At 46.6% G+C, this 21,069-nt stretch overlaps 1 protein-coding gene across 12 annotated transcripts in view; it reads right to left on the reverse strand.

Annotated features, from left to right (window-relative positions):
• Csp (Cysteine string protein) overlaps nucleotides 1–21,069 on the reverse strand; it is a 338,068-nt gene that overhangs the window by 299,602 nt on the left and 17,397 nt on the right. For 4 of the 12 annotated variants that reach the window (XM_070082890.1, XM_070082891.1, XM_070082886.1 and 1 more), the window contains exon 1: nucleotides 763–916. The exons of 1 other annotated variant lie outside the window; for it this stretch is intronic. In XM_070082890.1, the coding sequence (XP_069938991.1) occupies nucleotides 763–794 (32 nt within the window). In that variant the 5' untranslated portion in view covers nucleotides 795–916. Of the gene's footprint in view, nucleotides 1–762; nucleotides 919–21,069 lie in introns of those variants that run through there. 7 more of the 12 variants (XM_070082893.1, XM_070082889.1, XM_070082892.1 and 4 more) reach the window with 4 other exon arrangements.

Consider the following 21,069-nt stretch of genomic DNA (forward strand, 5'->3'; position numbering starts at 1 on the left):
GAACAGTAGAGATGTGAAGACGATGTAATCAGTCCATCACCCTTAAAGTCGTAGAATTTGAGGTTGTCAGTCCCTCCAGGCCGAGGGACTGACAACCTCAAATTCTACGACTTTAAGGGTGATGGACTGATTACATCGTCTTCACATCTCTACTGTTCCTGCCTACTTTCTGTATTCGACTGAAGAAGCCTACTGTGTAGGCGAAACGTTTCGGAATAAAGTTGTCTAACTGTTGCATATGTGTCTTACCTAACTTGAATAGAATACCTATTCAAGATTGATGGACTGACCACATAGACTCAAGGTTGAGGGACTGATTACCTCATTCTCCTCCTGTTCTTCAAGTTTCTCCTGTGTATGGACTGATGAAGCCACTGTGGCGAAACGTTTCCTTAATAAAGATACCCAACAGTTGCACATTTGTCTAATTTATCAACGTGTCGGTTCTGTGAACCATTCATCTACATCTTTTGCCTGCCATGCAGGTCACAACTCTTTAACCCTAGCAAAGGCCATGATTACCAACCTTGATATCTCTGAACATATGAAACCAGTCAATATACACAGGCTCAGCTTACTAAAGCATAACATTTAAGAGAAATATATTTACAGTTTTTTGTTATGCAGATTCCTAAGTCTTTACAGCCTTACATTCGCACCACAAAACAATAAAAACAGTCCTTGAATATAACCTTAATTTCCCCTCCGAAATTATAATGCAACTTCATACCACGTCAATCAGAATAATAAATTAAGACTCACGAATAGTTAGATAATAATGGATCAGTCTCCATTTGATAACACGCACACCAAAATACTGGATGCGCTAGGAATGAAAATCCCAGACAAGTCACCAACACGTCCAAAAACAATATGTTAAAGAACCATGTGACTAAGCTCACGATCACATGATCTGCAATGAGTGTAACAGTTACCAATTCAGTATATTTCATTATTCAATATTCATCTCCACTCAAAAAATGGGAAATTATCACACTGACTGGGTAATTATATTTTAAAACTAATTATAACCGCTCGTATTATAACCGATAACTTCCGGTATTCATTTCCCCCTACCCCCACTGAGCAATTTCGGAATCCTACGAGGGAGGGAATGAGTGCAGGAGGGTGGGCGGAGCCGCGGTTAAGTCTTACCTCAGTATTGTTTTAAATGGCTTCCAGCACAGTGTTGACTTTCGGTGAATACTTAATACATATACCTTCTCCCTACAGATTTCGCCCAGCTCAAGCCGACAGATGGCACTACTTGGAATATCCAAACCAACCAAGTGTTAAAATATATGATCGTGCGAGATGAGTTAACAGACTCTTGCTCTAGCTCCATAACAGTTGTATTTTTTCGTGTATTATTATAATCATAGGGGAGTGCTAAGCGCCTGTGGGGGTGGGGGTAGAAGAGCGCTAAACCCGTGTGGGTCAATCAGCTTATGTAGTAGAAAGTGGTTCCTTCAGCGGTTTACTTAGCATGAGTTTCCATTAGCTTTTGAAAATAATCATGGATATACGCCACTACTTTCACTAAATGTTTACTTAAAATAAAGCAATACGAAATGCATGCTACTTTTCCCCATAATAAAATCATTATACTCTGAGTATAACTAAGTACACAATGCAATAATTATGATGGCGACATGTGGCAAGCTCGCTGACGAGTGTTTTTAACGCCCAGCGACACAACACTTTAATAATAATATCTTTCTTTACTACAAGTACATCTACAAGGTATACAGGCCTAGCTGACATCAATGACATAATACTATATAGAAAGCCGCTTGCTATGCTGAGCATTTCGGGCAAGTTGGGTCAGTTTTGTCCCAGGATGCGACCCACACCAGTCGACTAACCCAGGTACCCATTTACTGATGGGTGAACATAGGCAACCGGTGTAAGGAAACACGTCCAACGTTGCCAACTCTTGGCCGGGAATCGAACCCGGACCCTCCTCAGTCACGTGGCTAACAGGGTATATACACACACACACAGCGAAGTGGATATACACTAAGTTTATACAAAGTTTATACACTATCAAGAGTTTACTTCAATATTTCTTTTATGGATTAAAGCGTTCACATTAGTGTACAGGAAAAGTTAAAAAAAAAAAAATCATGGAGTGTATAGGCTTAAATTAAAACTAACCGAGTAACTCCAGTTAGGAGAGGGATGCATTTCATACGGTAATCCATGTGTAACCTAACACCAACCTTACTGGAAGGAAACCTTTAAAATTGACATAGCTACTGAACCAAAGGTGTAATAATAATATGCAAGCTATTATTAGACGTTTCGTCCGCCAGCAATTATCAATTGATAAAGCCACTGGATGGCGAAACGCCTACAATAATTATAGATATCCAGATGTTGCACACGTGTTCAATTTTCATCTATCAGTTCATGGACAAGACACTGTCAGACGAAACAACTAACACCACAACCAGCATATTTTGTCAATATCATACTACGGGTATACATTACCATTTTAACCTTGGTGGAATGTTTGACGGTATTCTACTGGCCCTACTGTTATGTTCCAGCTTGGGCTAACAGGTTTCAATGCGGTACCTAGTGTGTGATGAACTTGTGATTGAAGGATCCTAAATGGGGAATACAACATTTTATGTATTTGGAAAAGTTTCGCTTCGGGGAAATTTGTCAACCCAATAAAGGACACAACCGATAATCAGAGTGTGTACACGCAACTGTATTACCCTGTGGTTGTAGGGATCGATTCATAGCTCCTGGTCCCGCCTCTTCACCGGTCGCCACTACGTCCACTCTTTCCCTGCTCCATGAGCTTTATCATACCTCGTTATGTATGGTACCTGCCTCCACTACCTCAATTCCCAGACTATTCCAGTTCCTGAAAACTGACTTAACAAACACTTTCCAATACCCCTGTGATTTATCTGCGTATTCAACTTCCAATTGCGACCCCTTCTTGCTGTGTCCAATCTCTGGAACATCCGGTCTGTTCACCTTGATTCTCCTTAGTATTTTATACGTCGTTACCATGTCGTCCAGTGTCGTCAGGTTGAGTTCCCTTAACCTCTCCCCTACGACATACCCATTAGCTCCGAGACTAATCTCCAAGTAAACCTTTACACTTTCTCTAGTTTCCTGACGGGCTTGGCCAGGTACGTAGGAAGGTATGTGGTGTGTGTATGTGTATGTGTGTGGTGTATGTGTGTGGTGTATGTGTGTGGTGTATGTGTGTAGTGTATGTGTGTAGTGTATGTGTGTGGTGTATGTGTGTGGTGTATGTGTGTGGTGTATGTGTGTGGTGTGTGTGGTGTATGTGTGTGGTGTATGTGTGTGGTGTATGTGTGTGGTGTATGTGTGTGGTGTATGTGTGTGGTGTATGTGTGTGGTGTATGTGTGTGGTGTATGTGTGTGGTGTATGTGTGTGGTGTATGTGTGTGGTGTATGTGTGTGGTGTGTGGTGTGTGTGTGGGGTGTGTGTGTGGGGTGTGTGTGTGGGGTGTGTGGTGTGTGGTGTGTGTGGGGTGTGTGTACTCACCTATTTGTACTCACCTATTTGTGGTTGCAGGGGTCGAGTCTTAGCTCCTGGCCCCGCCTCTTCACAGGTTGCTACTGGGCCCTCTCTCTCCCCGCTCCATGAGCTTCATCAAACCTCGTCTTAAAACTGTGTATGGTTCCTGCCTCCACTACGTCATTTTCTAGGCTATTCCACTGCCTTACAACTCTATGACTGAAGAAATACTTCCTAATATCTCTCTGACTCATTTGTGTCTTCAACTTCCAATTGTGGCCTCTTGTTTCTGTGTCCCCTCCCTGGAACATCCTGTCTTTGTCCACCTTGTCTATTCCACGCAGTATTTTATATGTCGTTATCATGTCTCCCCTGACCCTCCTGTCCTCCAGTGTCATCAGGCTGATTTCCCTTAATCTTTCTTCATAGGACATTCCCCTTAGCTCTGGAACTAACCTTGTGGCAAACCTTTGTACTTTCTCTAGTTTCTTGACGTGCTTTATCAAGTGCGGGTTCCAAACAGGTGCTGTATACTCCAGTATGGGCCTGACATACACGGTGTACAGTGTCTTGAACGATTCCTTACTAAGGTATCGGAATGCTGTTCTCAGGTTTGCCAGGCGCCCATATGCTGTAGCAGTTATCTGATTGATGTGTGCTTCCGGAGACATGCTCGGTGTTATACTCACCCCAAGATCTTTCTCCTTGAGTGAGGTTTGCAGTCTTTGGCCACCTAGCCTATACTCTGTCTGTGGTCTTCTGTGCCCTTCCCCTATCTTCATGACTTTGCATTTGGCGGGATTAAATTCGAGAAGCCATTTGCTGGACCAGGTGTCCAGTCTGTCCAGGTCTCTTTGAAGTCCTGCCTGGTCCTCATCAGATTTAATTCTCCTCATTAACTTCACATCATCTGCAAACAGGGACACTTCTGAGTCTAACCCTTCCATCATGTCGTTCACATATACCAAAAATAGCACTGGTCCTAGGACCGACTCCTGTGGGACCCCGCTCATCACAGGTGCCCACTGTGATACATCATTACGTACCATGACTCGTTGTTGCCTCCCTGTCAGGTATTCTCTGATCCATTGCAGTGCCCTTCCTGTTATATGCACCTGATGCTCTAGCTTCTGCACTAATCTCTTGTGAGGAACTGTGTCAAAGGCCTTCTTGCAGTCCAAGATGATGCAATCAACCCACCCCTCTCTCTCGTGTCTTACTTCTGTTATTTTATCATAAAACTCCAGAAGGTTTGTAACACAGGATTTGCCTTCCGTGAATCCGTGCTGGTTGGCATTTATACTCTTGTTCCGTTCCAGGTGCTCCACCACTCTCCTCCTGATAATCTTCTCCATAATTTTGCATACTATACACGTCAATGACACAGGTCTATAGTTTAGTGCCTCTTTTCTGTCTCCTTTTTTAAAAATGGGAACTACATTTGCCGTCTTCCATACCTCAGGTAGTTGCCCAGTTTCCAGGGACGTGTTGAAGATTGTGGTAAGTGGCACGCACAACATATCTGCTCCCTCTCTAAGGACCCACGGGGAGATGTCCAGTCCCATTGCCTTTGAGGTATCGATGTCCCTTAGCAGTTTCCTCACCTCCTCCTCATCTGTATGTATGTCGTCCAACACTTGTTGGTGTATTCCTTGCTGGTGTCACCATCTGGTCTGTACCCCCAGAGTCCTTCCTGTCTCTACTGTAAATACTTCCTTAAATCTCGTGTTGAGCTCCTCACATACCTCTTGATCGTTTCTTGTGAGTTCTCCTTCTTTCCTCAGCCTTATCACCTGGTCCTTGACTGTTGTCTTCCTCCTAATGTGGCTATACAGCAGTTTCGGGTCAGATTTGACTTTCGATGCTATGTCGTTTTCATACTGTCGCTGGGCCTCCCTCCTTATCTGTGCATACTCGTTTCTGGCTCTTCTACTAATCTCCTTGTTTTCCTGGGTCCTATGCCTCCTGTACCTTTTCCATTCTCTGTTGCACTTAGTTTTTGCCTCCCTACACCTTCGGGTAAACCAAGGACTCGTTTTGGTCTTCCCATTATTTCTGTTTCCCTTGGGAACAAAACTTTCCTCTGCCTCCCTGCACTTTGTTGCCACATATTCCATCATCTCGTTTACTGATTTTCCTACCATTTCTCTGTCCCACTGAACCTCCTGCAGGAAGTTTCTCATACCTGTGTAGTCCCCCCTTTTATAGTTTGGCCTGTCCCCTTCAGTTCCTGTTACCTTCTCCACTTGTAACTCTACTATATAATCAAAACTCAGAACCACGTGATCGCTAGCTCCAAGGGGCCTCTCGTAAGTGATGTCCTCAATGTCTGAACTGTGTGTGTGTGTGTGTGTGTGTGTGTGTGTGTGTGTGTGTGTGTGTGTGTGTGTGTGTGTGTGTGTGTGGTGTGTGTGGTGTGTGGTGTGCGTGTGGTGTGCGTGTGAGGTGTGCGGTGTGCGTGTGAGGTGTGCGTGAGGTGTGCGGTGTGCGCGTGAGGTGTGCGTGAGGTGTGCGGTGTGCGTGTGCGCGTGAGGTGTGCGGTGTGCGCGTGAGGTGTGCGGTGTGCGCGTGAGGTGTGCGGTGTGCGCGTGAGGTGTGCGGTGTGCGCGTGAGGTGTGCGGTGTGCGCGTGAGGTGTGCGGTGTGCGCGTGAGGTGTGCGGTGTGCGCGTGAGGTGTGCGGTGTGCGCGTGAGGTGTGCGGTGTGCGCGTGAGGTGTGCGGTGTGCGCGTGAGGTGTGCGGTGTGCGCGTGAGGTGTGCGGTGTGCGCGTGAGGTGTGCGGTGTGCGCGTGAGGTGTGCGCGCGTGTGAGGTGTGCGCGCGTGTGAGGTGTGCGCCCGTGTGAGGTGTGCGCCCGTGTGAGGTGTGCAGTGTGCGTGTGAGGTGTGCGTGTGAGGTGTGCGTGTGAGGTGTGCGGTGTGCGTGTGAGGTGTGCGGTGTGCGTGTGAGGTGTGCGGTGTGCGTGTGAGGTGTGCGGTGTGCGTGTGAGGTGTGCGTGAGGTGTGCGGTGTGCGTGTGAGGTGTGCGGTGTGCGTGTGAGGTGTGCGGTGTGCGTGTGAGGTGTGCGTGTGAGGTGTGCGGTGTGCGTGTGAGGTGTGCGGTGTGCGTGTGAGGTGTGCGGTGTGCGTGTGAGGTGTGCGTGTGAGGTGTGCGTGTGAGGTGTGCGTGTGAGGTGTGCGCGCGTGTGAGGTGTGCGCGCGTGTGAGGTGTGCGCGCGTGAGGTGTGCGCGCATGTGAGGTGTGCGTGTGTGTGAGGTGTGCGCGCGTGTGAGGTGTGCGCGCGTGTGAGGTGTGCGCGCGTGAGGTGTGCGCGCGCGTGAGGTGTGCGCGCGCGTGAGGTGTGCGCGCGTGTGAGGTGTGCGCGCGCGTGAGGTGTGCGCGCGTGTGAGGTGTGCGCGCGTGTGAGGTGTGTGAGGTGCGCGTGCGAGGTGTGTGAGGTGTGCGTGTGAGGTGTGCGCGCGTGTGAGGTGTGCACGCGTGTGAGGTGTGCGTGCGTGTGAGGTGTGCGCGCGTGTGAGGTGTGCGCGCGTGTGAGGTGTGTGAGGTGCACGTGCGAGGTGTGTGAGGTGCACGTGCGAGGTGTGTGAGGTGTGCGTGTGAGGTGCGTGTGTGAGGTGCGCGTGAGAGGTGCGCGTGTGAGGTGCGCATGTGAGGTGTGTGTGTGAGGTGCGCATGTGAGGTGTGTGTGAGGTGTGTGCGAGGTGTGCATGTGAGGTGTGCATGTGAGGTGTGTGTGAGGTGTGCGAGGTGTGCGTGTGAGGTGTGCATGTGAGGTGTGTGTGTGAGGTGTGTGTGTGAGGTGTGTGTGTGAGGTGTGTGTGTGTGAGGTGTGTGTGTGTGAGGTGTGTGTGTGAGGTGTGTGTGTGTGAGGTGTGTGTGTGTGTGTGTGAGAGGTTGTGTGTGTGTGTGAGAGGTGTGTGTGTGTGAGGTATGTGTGTGAGGTGTGTGTGTGAGGTGTGTGTGTGAGGTGTGTGTGTGAGGTGTGTGTGGGGTGTGTGTGTGTGGTGTGTGTGTGTGGTGTGTGTGTGTGAGGTGTGTGTGTGTGAGGTGTGTGTGTGTGAGGTGTGTGTGTGTGAGGTGTGTGTGTGTGTGTGAGGTGTGTGTGTGTGTGTGTGAGGTATGTGTGGGTGAGGTGTGTGTGTGAGGTGTGTGTGTGTGAGGTGTGTGTGTGTGAGGTGTGTGTGTGTGAGGTGTGTGTGTGTGAGGTGTGTGTGTGTGTGTGAGGTGTGTGTGTGTGTGTGTGAGGTGTGTGTGTGTGTGTGTGAGGTGTGAGGTGTGTGTGTGTGAGGTGTGTGTGTGTGAGGTGTGTGTGTGTGAGGTGTGTGTGTGTGTGAGGTGTGTGTGTGTGTGAGGTGTGTGTGTGTGTGAGGTGTGTGTGTGTGTGTGTGTGAGGTGTGTGTGTGTGAGGTGTGTGTGTGTGAGGTGTGTGTGTGTGAGGTGTGTGTGTGTGTGAGAGGTGTGTGTGTGTGTGTGAGGTGTGTGTGTGTGTGTGTGAGGTGTGTGTGTGTGTGTGTGTGAGGTGTGTGTGTGTGTGAGGTGTGTGTGTGTGTGAGGTGTGTGTGTGTGTGAGGTGTGTGTGTGTGTGGTGTGTGTGTGTGAGGTGTGTGTGTGAGGTGTGTGTGTGGTGTGTGTGTGTGGTGTGTGTGTGTGGTGTGTGTTGTGTGTGTGTGTTGTGTGTGTGGTGTGTGTGTGTGAGGTGTGTGTGTGGTGTGTGTGTGTGTGAGGTGTGTGTGTGTGTGTGAGGTGTGTGTGTGTGTGAGGTGTGTGTGTGAGGTGTTGTGTGTGTGTGTGTGTGTGTGTGTGTGTGTGAGGTGTGTGTGTGTGTGTGTGTGTGTGTGAGGGGTGTGTGTGTGTGTGGTGTGTGTGTTGTGTGTGTGTGTGTGTGTTGTGTGTGTGTGTGGTGTGTGTGTGAGGTGTGTGTGTGTGAGGTGTGTGTGTGTGAGGTGTGTGTGTGTGAGGTGTGTGTGTGTGAGGTGTGTGTGTGTGAGGTGTGTGTGTGTGAGGTGTGTGTGTGTGAGGTGTGTGTGTGTGAGGTGTGTGTGTGTGAGGTGTGTGTGTGTGAGGTGTGTGTGTGTGAGGTGTGTGTGTGTGAGGTGTGTGTGTGTGAGGTGTGTGTGTGTGAGTGTGTGTGTGTGTGAGGTATGTGTGTGTGTGAGGTATGTGTGTGAGGTGTGTGTGTGTGTGTGCGGTGTGTGTGTGTGTGTGAGGTGTGTGTGTGTGTGTGTGTGTGTGAGGTGTGTGTGTGTGAGGTGTGTGTGTGAGGTGTGTGTGTACACTCACCTATTTGTACTTGCCTATTTGTGGTTGCAGGGGTCGATTCATAGCTCCAGGCCCCACCTCTTCACTGATTGCTATTGAATCTCTCCCCCCTGCTCCATGAGCTTCATCAAACCTCGTCTTAAAACTATGTATGGTTTCCTGCCTCTATTAAGTCACTTTCTAGGCTATTCCTCTTCCTGACAACGTTATGACTGAAGAAATGCTTACTAATGTCCCTTTGACTCATCGGAGTCTTCGTCTTCCAATTGTGACTCATTGTTTCTGTGTCCCATCTCTGGAACATCCTGTCTCTGTCCACCTTGTAAATTTCTCGCAGTATTTTATATGTCGTTATCATGTCTCCCCTGACCCTCCTCTCCTCCAGTGTCGTCAGGCCGATTTTCCTTAACCTTTCTTGTAGGACAATACCCTTAGCTCTGGGACTCGTCTCGTTTAAACCTTTGCACTTTCTCTAATTTCTTGATATGCTTGACTAGGTGTGGATTCCAAACCGGTGCTGCATACTCCAATATGGACCTGACGTACATGGTGTACAGAGTCTTGAACGATTCCTTACTGAGGTATCGGAACGCTATTCTTAGGCTTGCCAGACACCCGTATGCTACAGCAGTTATCTGATTGATGAGTGCCTCAGGAGATGTACTCAGTATTATACTCGCCCCAAGATCTTTTTCCTTGAGTGAAGTTTGCAGTCTTTGACCACCTAAACTATACTCTGTCCTCGGTCTTCTTTGCCCTTCCCTGATCTTCATGATTTTGAATTTGCCGGGGTTAAATTCAAGGAGCCAGCTGCTAGACCAGGCTTGTAGCCTGTCCAGGTGTCATTGTAGTCCAGTCTGATCCTCGACTGATTAAATTCTCCTCATTAACTTCACATCATCTGCAAACAAGGACACTTCTGAGTCTATCCCTTCCGTTATGTCATTTACATATGCTACGTACCAAAAACAGCAAGGGTCCTATGATTGACCCCTTTGAAATTCCGGTCATCACACGTACCTCATCACGTACCATGACTCGTTGTTGCCTCCTGTTCGATATTCTCTGATCCATTGCAGTGCCTTTCCTGTTATGCATGCCTGATCCTCTAGCTTTTGCATTAACCTCTTATGAGGAACTGTCGAAGGCCTTCTTGCAGTCCAAGAAAATGCAGTCTATCCACCCCTCTCTCTCTTGTCTTACTTCTGTTACCTTGTCATAAAACTCTAGTAGGTTTGTGGCAGGACTTCCCTTCCCTGAAATTGTGCTTGTTGTCGTTTATAAGCTTGCGTCTTTCTAGGTGCTCTACCACTCTCCTCCTGATCTTCTCCATGATTTTGCATACTATACACGTCAGTGACAGGTCTGTAGTTTTATGCCTTGTGTCTGTCCCCTTTCTTAAAAACTGGGACTACATTTGCCATCTTCCATACCTCAGGTAGTTGCTCAGTTTCAATGCGTTGAAGATTTTTGTTAGTGGCACACACAGCATCTCTGCTCCCTCTCTAAGGGCCCATGGAGAGATGTTGTCTGGTCCCACCACCTTTGAGGCATCAAGCTCACATAGCAGCTTCTTCACCTCCTCCTCGGCTGTTTATTTTGTCCAGCACTTGTTGGTGTACCTCCCTATTCTGAATTCCAGGAGTCCTTCCTGTCTCCACTGTAAATACTTCTATAAATCTCATGTTGAGTCCCTCACATACCTCTTAGTCATTTCTTGTGAACTCCCCACCTTCCTGCCTCAGCCTGATTACCTGGTCCTTGACTGTTGTTTTCCTCCTGATGTGGCTATACAACGGCTTCAGGTCAGACTTGACTTTCGATGCTATGTCATTTTCATATTGTTGCTGAGCCTCCCTTTTTATCTGTGCATATGTGTTTCTGACTCTTCGGCTAATCTCTCTATTTTCCTGGGTCCTTTGTCTTCTGTACCTTTTCCATTCTCTAGCACACTTAGTTTTTGCTTCCCTACACCTTTGGGTGAACCAAGGACTCGTTCTGGTCTTCCCAGTATTTCTGCTTCCTTTGGGACCAAACCTCTGTTCTGGCCCCTTGCATTTTGTTGTCACATAGTCCATCATTTCTGTTACTGGTTTACCTACCAATTCTCTCTCCCACTGAATGTCTTGCAGGAAGTTCCTCATGCCTGTGTATTCCCCCCCCCCTTTTGTAGTTTGGCTTTTCCTGTCCTATTCCTGCTACCCTCTCCACTTGTAGCTCAACTATGTAATCAAAGCACATAAATACATGATCACTAGCTCCAAGGGGCCTTTCGTATGTGATATGCTTGACGTCCAAACTACTCAATGTGAATATGTACTAGATCCAGTCTTGCTGGATCGTCCTCGCCTCTCTCTGGTAGTGTCTCTAACATGCTGATGCCTGAGATTTTCCATTACCACATCCATCATCTTGGCTCTCCATATTTCAGGACCCCCATGGGTCTCCAGGTTTTCCCAGTCAATCTCGTGATTAAAATCACCCACAACTAGTAACTTTGCTCTCCCCACCTTGGCTTGTGTGTCTACCATTGCTTTGTTGCTCTCATCGTATTCTTCTCTTGGCCTCCTGCAGTTTTGTGGCGGGTTGTACATTACTGCAATTATCACCTTTTGGCCCTCAGACTGGATTGCTCCTTCTATGTAGTACCTTTTGCCCATTCCATCCATTTCCTCAAATCCCCACTGGTTTTTAATGAGCAGTGCGACTCCTCCTCCCCCTCTGCTCCCTCTATCTTTCCTGAGGATTTGACAGCCAACTGGAAAGATTGCATCTGTTATCATTCTGGTGAGTTTCGTTTCTCTGAATGCTATTATGTCTGGGGATGTCTCCTTGATTCTTTCATGCCACTCCTCACATTTATTTGTTATTTCATCTGCATTTGTATACCAAACCAACTTCTTTTCTAAAACTGTGGTCTGGGTGGGTGCTGTGAGGGTGGAGTTTGTAATGAGGTGGGTGGGGGCATTGGGTATGGCATGTGTGTTTTGGGTTAGAATGTTTGGTTGCATTAGGGTGCTCCTGGTTAGGGGGCTTCTGTAGGCAGCTGTGATGGAGGTTGTATTTGATCCTCCCGAGTCTGGGTTCTGTCCATCTCCATCTTCACCTCTCTTTCCTTCTTTTGTTTTTGTACCCTCGCTTTCAGTTTCTACCTTTCTTCTCATGTTCTGTCACGGTCGAGATACACCTTCTGGTATGCCGGCATGTCCCTTAGTCTTGATTTCTCCTGCAGGATTCTGTTTCGAGCCAATTCTGCCTTGAAAATCACTGACTGGTGGGCTTCTTCCTCTTGCAAAACCCCCTATTCTCAGAAAATTTGCCAGCTGGGTTATGTCATCTTCTATTGCTTTCATGATATTTTCAATCGCTTTTTTCTCCCCTTGTCCTCTTGCTTCGTAAGTTTCCCCTTCAACTTTCTGGAGCCCCTGAACAAAGACTAATCTCTCCCTTTCATTTTCCCGCTGCATATTCCTATGTATCCCCCGATTCAATTTAGTTGCCTCCATTGCAGCTTTCCTTTCCTCAATCTCTTCACTATCTGCTGTTCCTGGGCCCAATGGTCTGTCATTTTCCCTTCTCAGCTTTCCCTGGGCACTGCTGTGGTCTGTTAGGGCCTCTGTATATAGCTTAGCTGTTTCATTTTCTACAGTGCCCTCGATTGTTCCTGACGTGATCCTCTTTTTTTCTCAGGCTCCACGATGGTCTGATAGGGCCTCTGCATACAGTTTCACTCCTTCATTCCTTACGGTCCCCTTGTTTGTGACTGAGGTAGCAGTTTCTGATGTCATGCCCAAATTGCTCTTTAGTTCTTTAGGCTATTTCAGATTTTTTAGTTCCCCTTCTTATCTCTGTACCTTAGCCTCTGCTGCTGTGATTTGCATCTCCCACTTCCTGCTCTCAGCAGCTATCCTCTCCTCCATTTTCATGCTAAGCTCTTCTAGCTTCCTTCCCCACTCATGTTCCCTTTTCATGAGCTCTGCTACCCAATCTTCCTTCCCAGACTCATCCTGCAGTCCCCTGGTTTTCTGTCCTGCTCTCTGGCAACCCTTTTTTTTTTTTTGTTGTTGCAACAAAATGAAAAATTTATGTATTTCTGTGTGGTTGTTTTGTGGTGTGTTTGAATGTGTGGAGGGGGGCAGAGGGAGGGAGAGGAGGAAGCTGGAGACAGTGATGAAACAGAGGTGGGGAGAGGGAAAGGGGGGGGAATATGGGGAGAGGAGGAGGGATAAGCAAAGGGGGAGAGAGAATGGGAGAGGGGGAAAAGAGGGAGATGGAGAGTAAGAGAGAGGGGATCAGGGAAGGGAGTGGGAGAATGGGGGTGGAGGGTTCAGGGGGGAGTGTGAGTGGATCTGTATATGTGGGAATGTGTAGCCTACTAACCCACCCAATGAGTGGTAGGTGGGTTAGTAGGCTACTTTCCAGGGTATGTGGATGGGCAGCTGAGTTGGCAAATTGGAGGAATTGTAGAGTGAGAGGTAGACAGTAAAGCATGGAAGAGCGAGAGGTAGAAAGCAGGGAGGAGCGAGAGGCACAAAGTAAAGAGGGACAGAGCGAGAGGCACAAAGTAGAGAGAGGAAGAGGGAGAGGTAGAAAGCAGAGAGGGGGAGGTTGAAAGTAAGGAGGGGAAGAGGGGGGAGGTTGAAAATAAGGAGGGGAAGAGAGGAAGGTTGAAAATAAGGAGTGGGAGAGGGTTGTTGGGAGGATGAACGTCAGGAGGGGGGAGGATGAAAGTACGGAGGGGGAGAGGGCGAGGGCAAGGCAGAAAGTAAGGAGAGTGAGAAGATGAGGGGGAGAGGGTTAGGCAGAAAGTAAGGAGGGGGAGATGGAGGGAGGTATATAGGTAAAAAGGAAAGTCGAAGGAAGAATTTAATAATAATTTTGAGTAGTGTGGGAAATTTTGTGCAGTCATGTCCTGAATGTGTCTAACAAAAACTGCAGCAGCTGCTGCTGCTTCAGCTTGGAAATGTACTATCCACCCCCACCCACCTACCCACAGTGGAAATAAGTCACTCTGACTTTTTTTATTTATCCTAGGTTCTCTACACATATGCTGCTATGTATGATAATCTATGTAATTGTATTTGTGTATACCTGAATAAACTAACTGACTTACAGTGACTTGACTCCTACAACCACATATAGGCGAGTAAGTACTTACACATGTATACACACTTAAAAGGTAGTGACCAGTGAAGAGGCAGGGGCCAGGAGCTGTGAATCGACCCCTACAACCAAATATAGGCATATACAGTCTTACCCTCTACATACCAGCCCTGCAGCATGCAAAGACACCCACTTGCACACCCACCCACACAACTCACCGTCAACAGACATCCCTCCCATTTAGCCTGCACCACTGCAGACACCCTTTCCCTCCACTTCCATAACGGCACACACCCCCACCCTCCCGCCAAGCCGCCACATTTTCCATGCCCATCTGTGCACCAACTGAACATATGCACAGACACCTGACCGGATCCCCACTGCCTACTTACCCAAACAGAGAAAGAGATGGAGGGTAGGGAGGGATAAGTGTCACAGCCTAGTGATGAAGTGGATATCCTAGGAGTGTAATGACTCCAAAATACTTATGAATAATCACATAGTCAATCTTGCAAGAAAGATAGCCAACAAGCTAGCAACACTGGCCCATCTCGTACCCGTTCAACAGCAGAGGTTGCAAACTCTGTACGAGGCATAAGTGTGCTCTCACACTGAGTACGCACTACTTTCTTGGATTGCCTGCGCCCCCCCACTCCATCTTATCTGTGATAAATGGCTTAAAAAAAAATGACAAGTTGAAGATTGAGACACTTGTGCAACATATCGGAATCTTTACTGAGGAAACGTTTTGCCACACAGTGGCTTCATCAGTCCAATACAAATCAGAAGGGTGTAAGAAGAGAAGTTTGAGGTAATCAGTCCCTCAGCCCGGAGCCAATGTGTTCAGTCCATCAATCTTGCAAAAAGTACAGCATAGGGCCATAGACGTGGCTTATATACTGTAGTGAGGATCTTGATACAAACAATTCTTCATCCTTGTCCAACCTTTGGACGAAGACCTACTTCGACTAGTGGATGGTACCACTATGACCCTGGCTGCTGCTGCTTCGCCTCACCTGACTACAGTATATAAGCCATGTCTACGGCCCTATGCTGTACTTTCTACAAGACTGATGGACTGAACACATCGGCTCCAGGCTGAGGGACTGATTACCTCAAACTCCTCTTCTTACACCCTTCTGATTTGTATTGGACCGATGAAGCCACTGTGTGGCAAAACTTTTCCTCAATAAGGATTCCCATATGTTGCATAAGTGTCTCAATTTTCATCTTATCTACTGCTGGACATGAAGGAACCATGCAAGACGACTTGCCTCACCTGTCAGCTAAGCAGAACCTTCAATACCAAGAGACGTGTGGCCTTACTGTGATGTGGCAAGGCCAATGTCATCACTTGGCTCCACTTTGTGGACACCAAAAATAGCTATACCACAAGAAGAGCAGCTAAAAGCAACTACACCATTCTCAAGAGCATCACTTTAATCTGCCATTATTCATTCCCTGAACATCTCTGCGCATGCGCAGAGACAAAGTATGAGACAAGAAAGTATGAGAGTTGACAAAGAATATGACAGACGAGAGAATTAGGCAAAAAAGTGAAACTAGGAGACTAAAGAATGACAAATAAAGAATGACAGAAGAGAGACTAGTAATGAGACAGATGAGAAATAGAGAGACGAGATAATTATATATGAGACATGAGGATGAGAGAAAAATGGGAGAAATAAAGAGAGAGAAAAAGATGGGAGAGGGAGGGGGATAAAAAGAGGGAGGGAAGAGAAAAATATGGGAAAAAAAAGGAGGGAGATGGGAGAACAGGGGTGGAGGGATCAGAACAGGGGTGCAGGGGCAGAAAAGGGGCGCAGGGGCAGAAAAGGGGCGGGGGGGGGCAAAGAAAGAAGGATGAAGGGTAAGGAAAAGAAGGAGACAAAAAGGACAGAGGGCAGAGGAAAAACAGGATGAAAAGGGCAGAGAGAACAAGGGCAGATGGCAGAGAAAAAGGATGGAGGGGGCAGAGGTAAAATGGCAGAGAGGGCAAAGGAAAAGGGGCAGAGGAAAAGGACGGAGAGGGGAGAGGAAAAAAACTGAGAGGGCAGAGGAAAAGGATGGAGAGGGCAGAGGAAAAGGATGGAGAGGGCAGAGGAAAAGGGACAGAGAGGGCAGAAAAAAGGGAAAGAGTGGGCAGAGAAAAAGGGACGGAGTGGGCAGAGAAAAAGGGACGCAGTGGGCAGAGAAAAAGGGACGCAGTGGGCAGAGAAAAAGGGACGCAGTGGGCAGAGAAAAAGGGACGGAGTGGGCAGAGAAAAAGGGACGGAGTGGGCAGAGAAAAAGGGATGGAGTGGGCAGAGAAAAAGGGACGGAGTGGTCAGAGAAAAAGGGACGGAGTGGTCGGATTATTATTATTATAATCAAGGGGGAAGCGCTAAACCTGGAGGATTATACAGCGCCTGGGGGGGGATGTGGAAGGCATTCAGGCTTAATTCGGGGAACTGGAGCACAGATCCAATTCCCTAAATCAAGAGCCCCTCACCAACATCAAGGAACCTTCCTTGAGGGGTGGAGTGGTCAGAGAAAAAAAAGGACGGAGTGGACAGAGGGGGCACAGAAAAACGATGGAGAGTGTAGAGAAAAAAAAGGGAGGAAAAAATGAGGGGGCAAAGAAAGAGAAGGGGGCAAAGAAAGAGAAGGGGGCAGAGGCAAAGTGAGGGAGGGGCTGAGATGTTAGTAGAGGTCACCAACGATTATATGTTGACATTTACACTGAAGCCGAAGAGTGTCCACATTTTCCATCAGGAAGTTGATAGCATCTGCTTGTTGCCATTGAGGCCTGGACATCGCACACCCTAGTACAGAGGTACTAGTATTTATGCAGAACTTGAACTTCATTTCCAGGTAATTAGGGATGGCAACATCAATGAGCTGGGCATGTACACTTTTAGAAAAAAACACGGCAACGCCACCTCCTTGTCCTTGCCTTCTCATCCATGAACTGTAGTCAGCAATTCTAGCAAAATTTTCTGGAGTCCTGTCATCCAAAAATGTCTCAACAACTGCGATCACGTCAGGACGTTGTGTCCACAAAACTGGGCGTGAACTCCCCAACATCTGTAATGAAGTCTCTAATGTTGGCCGACAGGATGACGATGATAAACTGGCTCCTCATGATTGTATTTCAGCTTGAGTTTATGGTTGTGTCAGGTGCCTGCATTTGAGACAGGTAGGATACTGGGGCAATACCTAGGGCATAGCTCTGTGGTCTTGTATTAATCACAAAACCACCTGCTGAGCTGTGCTAGTAGCTGGATGGATGACGTGTGTGTTCACCAATTCTGAGATCCTGCTGGTTTGTTCTGAGAATAAATCTCTCAAAAAAATGGTGATCCTATCTGTCAAGCTCCTCTTTTTTACGACAGTGGTCTTCTTGATGTCCCCTTTTGTGGCAGTAATTGCACCTGGTATCTTGCAGGCAGTTACTAGTGTGTCCCTCTCTCCAAGGTGATGTTGATAACCAAGTGAATGCCTTCACTGAACACATCCTTAATCCCCACCATAAACACACCCCTCACCTGCAGTATGTGAGGAAGCCTTCAAGAATAGCTTTGGTTCGGCTTTCATTGTCGAATTGTCGAGAGGCAGCCAACACATCCTTAATCCCCCATCAAACACACCCCTCGCCTGCAGTATGTGATGAAGCCTTCAAGATTAGCCTTGGTTCAGCTTTTGTTGTCGAGAGGCTGCATTTGGTAAGTACAAGTGTGGAGAAAAATCTCCAGTTTATGAAGGGGGCAATATCCCCTTTTTAAGGGGGGTAATGACCCTCTCCAGACAGGGTTAACCTTCTCAGAGGGGCTTGTGAACTGCCTTGCTTTCTCCCTCCCACAACAGCGTTATCAAAGCCATATGTTGGGAGTGTGTCAAAAGACATGCCTCTCTCTACCAGGCTTCCTGGCAATTTGTATACAAGAGTGGATGTGTATGGGAGCTATTTCCTCACAGCAGGAAAATTTTGTGATAACCTGCACCCCACTTGATCTACAAGCTACGAGTATTATAGCCTCATAAACCCGCCTAAAATCCTAAGAAACAGAGTTCTAGGATGAAGTCTGTTGCAAAAGCTAGCAATGAATGTCTAAAGAAGCTGAAGTCAGTGTGAGTGTCAGAGAAGGCATCGCCACTCTCTTGCTAAAGGACAAAGAGACAGCAGTGACCAGTGCATTCTTAACTTGTACATTCTGACAATCTCAGGAAAATTAAGAAAGTTAGACTAGTTCCCTAATACGAGTCAGGAAATTTGCATAAGAACAATCACGAAGTGCGTGTCTGTGTACCTTGCTCATATGAACAATGGGAATGCTGAAGCAAACAGCATTGCTTAACTTTCTCCATACTGTGGATAACCCCAAGAAACTCATAAGTGCGTGATAGTGAATCGGTGCGATTGGGAAACGACATTCCCAACATGTTGCGTGAACACTAGTGCAACATTTCCCCAAGTGACACTTCATTCTTGTACTATCTAGACACCAGTAATGGCCTCGTGTCATACAGACGACACAAGACTCCAACTACAATGAGTCGGGTAGGTTTTATTCCCCTTTCATTTGCCCCATAGCACTGCAGTGTTTATGTTAGATGAATATTGCCCAAGTATTAACAAAAATAATTTTTTTATAGATTAGATATATATTTACATACAGAAAAGAACGAGAAATCAAGTATAAAACAATAACAACATCGCACTTACCTTCATTGAAGACTTGTTGGTGTATGGAAGACAGGAGAAGGGGAAAGGATAGAGAGGTTACGCTATTGTTTGGAAGGGGGATCCCCTTCCATAAAGACTTTAGGTACCAGGTCTTTATCCAGGGTTACATCCCTTCTTTGTTTTTTAACCCTTTGAGGGTCGACAGGCCCTCTCCGAGACTCGTTCTCAGGGTCGGCCAAATTAAAAAAAAAAAAAATTCTTATGAAAAGATAGAGAATCTTTTCCCCATCATAATGACACCAAAAGCATGAAATTTGATGGAAAACTTACGGAATTATGCTCTCGCGAAGTTAGCGGTCTCGACGATGTCTACGCATCGGCGATTTTGCCCACTTTGAGCCCCATTTTCGGCCAATTCCACTGTACTAGTTGACAAAAAACATGAATATTTTGCTAGAACTCCATTTTTTCTATCGAAATAGTGCAAGAAACCACCCATTTACCAATTTGAACTATCCAGTACAGTGGTCAGAATTTAGCAATTTTGCCAATTTCACACAAATTTCAAAAGATGCCAATTTCCGAATAGGGTCCAGAATAAACAAGATAGACATTACTGGCACTAAAATGACATTTCCTCTGTTCATTAGTCATGTCTCAAGGCCCCTCTTACATTCTTTTGCTTTACACTTTGAATTTTTATTCTCACAAAAAAATAGAAGATTTACTGTTATGCAGACTACTGCATTAGTGTAAAAAATTGTATAAATAATATTGGCGCACTTGTGAAAGAATATTAGACTCACCAGTTGACGTGTATTGGATGCTTGGCATGATTTGTTTACTTTTGAACTTTGGTAAAAATCGAACATTTCTGCTACTTTGAGCTCAATTTCAAGGTACTTTTCATTGTAAAACCAGTCAAAATCATCTCAATTTCTGTAATATGTCTTCCATTCTATAAAATGAGACCAAGAAAACTAGAATACAACAATAAATACCATACGAAAATATAGTGCAAAGTCGCTGTTTTATTCCAAAAAAACGGTCAGTTTTTTTTTTCTCATTATGCACTGTGTGCTGCAGGACTTTTTTTATACTGTGTACACTGACCACATAGACCCATTCTTTCATATGTGGGCCTACCAGCTTTCTCCCACTAGATTTGAGGGCGCTAGAATTTAGGCATACTAGTACGTCAAAAACCCTGGGTCGTAAGCCGTACTAGTACGGCCGAAACCCTCAAAGGGTTAATGACACTAGGACCAGCTTGAGTCAGTGGACCCCTGTTGCACAAGAAAACTATCCAGAGAGCTCTTGTAGCTCTACCACAATCACTACCACCCTCTACCACCATCACAGCCACTACCACCCTCCCTCACCACCACTTTCGTATTTTTCTAAACTTTTTCTTTAACCCTTAAACTGTCCAAACGTAGATCTACGTTTGCACACGTAGAGCTCTGAACGTAGATCAACGTTTTTATTTTTCATGCTTTCAAATTTGGCACGATACGCCTGAGTCTCCTAGACACGAGAGAATAGGTCTGCGCCCTAAGTGTGCGCAGTATGAAAAAATTCACTGATGCTGAGGTACCAAAATGTAGCACCAGTTAGTTTCAGCTCCATCTTGAGTTAACATCGTGGTAAACCCCCATGAGTCACTTACGCCTCGGCGTATTAACACTACTATTCTCGGAAAGTGTAACAGAATGAGAGGTTAGTGAATCTGACACCGATATAGCCACTAATGTTCAAGGAATTAGTGAAACTGTTGATGATAACCCAGATGACCCTCAGCCCATCACCTCTGGGGTGGCCAGTGTGGACAGTGTGACCATACCAGACTCTCAGTCAAGTACCTCTGGGGCTGCTAGTTATTACCCAAAGGCAACTCCGCAAGAGTAAATTATCATTTTCCAAGCGTTGTGATGACAATAGTGAAAGTGATATAAGTGACAATGAAATAGATTTTATGCCCATAGAGGATTCGTCAAGTGACAGTGATTATCATTATTCCCCAGTGAAACATACTTTTAGGCGTTATAACCTACATTCAGGCAGTGTGCCATATGTAGTCGGGGGCAAGGGTCGTGGCAGCTAGTGATAGTGATCATGAAGGTGAATATGCTGGGATGGAGGAAGAGGAGGTTGGTGGCATGGTGCCTGGACCTCATGGCACAGTGGGTGGGCAAACAAAGGACTGCCCGGCACCCTCTCAACCATGTGCTGCCTCTACTCCTGTCCCCCCTTCTGCTCCATGCCACAGGTCCACCCTGCACCATCTGATCGTGAATGGAAATGGACAGAAAGTACACCATTCATGCCACATCCTTTCAATTCTGATGCCAGTGGAAGTGGTATCATACCACACTGTCCCATCACAAACGAGTCTACAGAGTTAGACTATTTTCAACTATACTTTGAACCGATAATGAACCTGATTGTTACCCAGACCAACTTGTACTAAAAGTATACAATGGACCACATAGATGTTTCAGAATCGTCACGGCTGCGCAAATGGAAAGATACAAC

This window comes from Cherax quadricarinatus, chromosome 8 (genome assembly GCF_038502225.1).
Source record: "Cherax quadricarinatus isolate ZL_2023a chromosome 8, ASM3850222v1, whole genome shotgun sequence".
Taxonomy (NCBI): domain Eukaryota; kingdom Metazoa; phylum Arthropoda; class Malacostraca; order Decapoda; family Parastacidae; genus Cherax; species Cherax quadricarinatus.